The sequence below is a fragment of the Cariama cristata genome, unplaced genomic scaffold (genome assembly GCF_000690535.1).
Source record: "Cariama cristata isolate BGI_N322 unplaced genomic scaffold, ASM69053v1 scaffold8137, whole genome shotgun sequence".
Lineage (NCBI taxonomy): Eukaryota > Metazoa > Chordata > Aves > Cariamiformes > Cariamidae > Cariama > Cariama cristata.
In genome coordinates, this window is record NW_009624866.1 from 3,619 (window position 1) to 4,681 (window position 1,063).

Below are 1,063 nucleotides of genomic sequence, written 5' to 3' on the forward strand. Positions count from 1 at the left end.
TCGTGCTTTTGCGGGCTTAACAAACCCAGCCACTGTCGGCTGCCAAGAGGCTAGCAGAGAAGTGCAGGTGAGGGACACAAATTCTAGCTTTGATCACTTCCATGGAGCACTCCTACTCCTCTACCCAGGAAATACGAGCTGGTGTCAGGAGGCAGAGTACTCACTGCTGGAAAAGGCACACATTCCTCCCTGCGCCTGCTCCTAATCTGGGGGATATGCAGTAAACAGTCACTTGTTCACAACATGAGCCGCAGCACTCCCACTACAAGACTTTCTAGGACCACAGAGACACTGCAACAGCTGAGCACAGAAAACAGTAAGGCAAAAAACACCAGTTAAAAACCAAACCAAAACCAACAAACAAAACCACCCATACAACTCCCACTTACTGTTTGCAGCTTGTCCCGGTTCTCCAGTAAGAGTTTTTCTGTGCGCCTGTAAGCCTGAGCCACCAAGACTTTTGCTTCCTAGAAGACAGTAACAAGAAGAGAGATTTGGAGTGCAGGTGGCAACAGACACAACATGTGGATAAACATGGAGAGCACCGAGGGATGGAATCTGCAAATCAAGCCCGGCAGAAAGAGGTTCCCATCAACAGAAAATATATTTGAATCATTTGAAACAAAGCCAAAGGAGTACTCGTGATAAGGAACAGTAAACATCTGCACGAGCACAACTCTTCAGTAGAGTCCCAGTTGATGAGAAATGCAGTCTAATTAAGGACACTGTCCAGCAGCAAAAGATGCAGCTCAGCACAAATCCCAGGGAAGCACAACCACGGTGCTTCTGAACTACAGCTTTTTCATTTCCAGCTATTTGACTTTTCAACTAAGGCAATCTTCTTTGCAGCAATGAAGCCCAATTTCCTGTCAAAACAGGCTAACATTTTTCAGTCTGTCTCAACCATCACTTGGGTTAGCGTCTCTGATCTAGGAAGTAGAGACATTTAAATTGTGCAACTGAGAGTTTAAGACACAGGTTTCTCATAATCTAAACATTGCATAGCCATGCTTAGATATACATGGGACTCCTGAGGGCCTGGACAGACTTCATGCAACAGAAT

General features: G+C 45.6%; 1 protein-coding gene across 1 annotated transcript in view; it reads right to left on the bottom strand.

Annotated features, from left to right (window-relative positions):
• Positions 1 to 1,063, bottom strand: part of SPG7 (spastic paraplegia 7 (pure and complicated autosomal recessive)) — a gene marked incomplete at its 5' end in the record, with an annotated part of 31,105 nt that overhangs the window by 1,880 nt on the left and 28,162 nt on the right. The window contains one exon of the mRNA XM_009703348.1: positions 390 to 467. Within this exon, the coding sequence (XP_009701650.1) occupies positions 390 to 467 (78 nt within the window). The remainder of the gene's footprint in view (positions 1 to 389; positions 468 to 1,063) is intronic.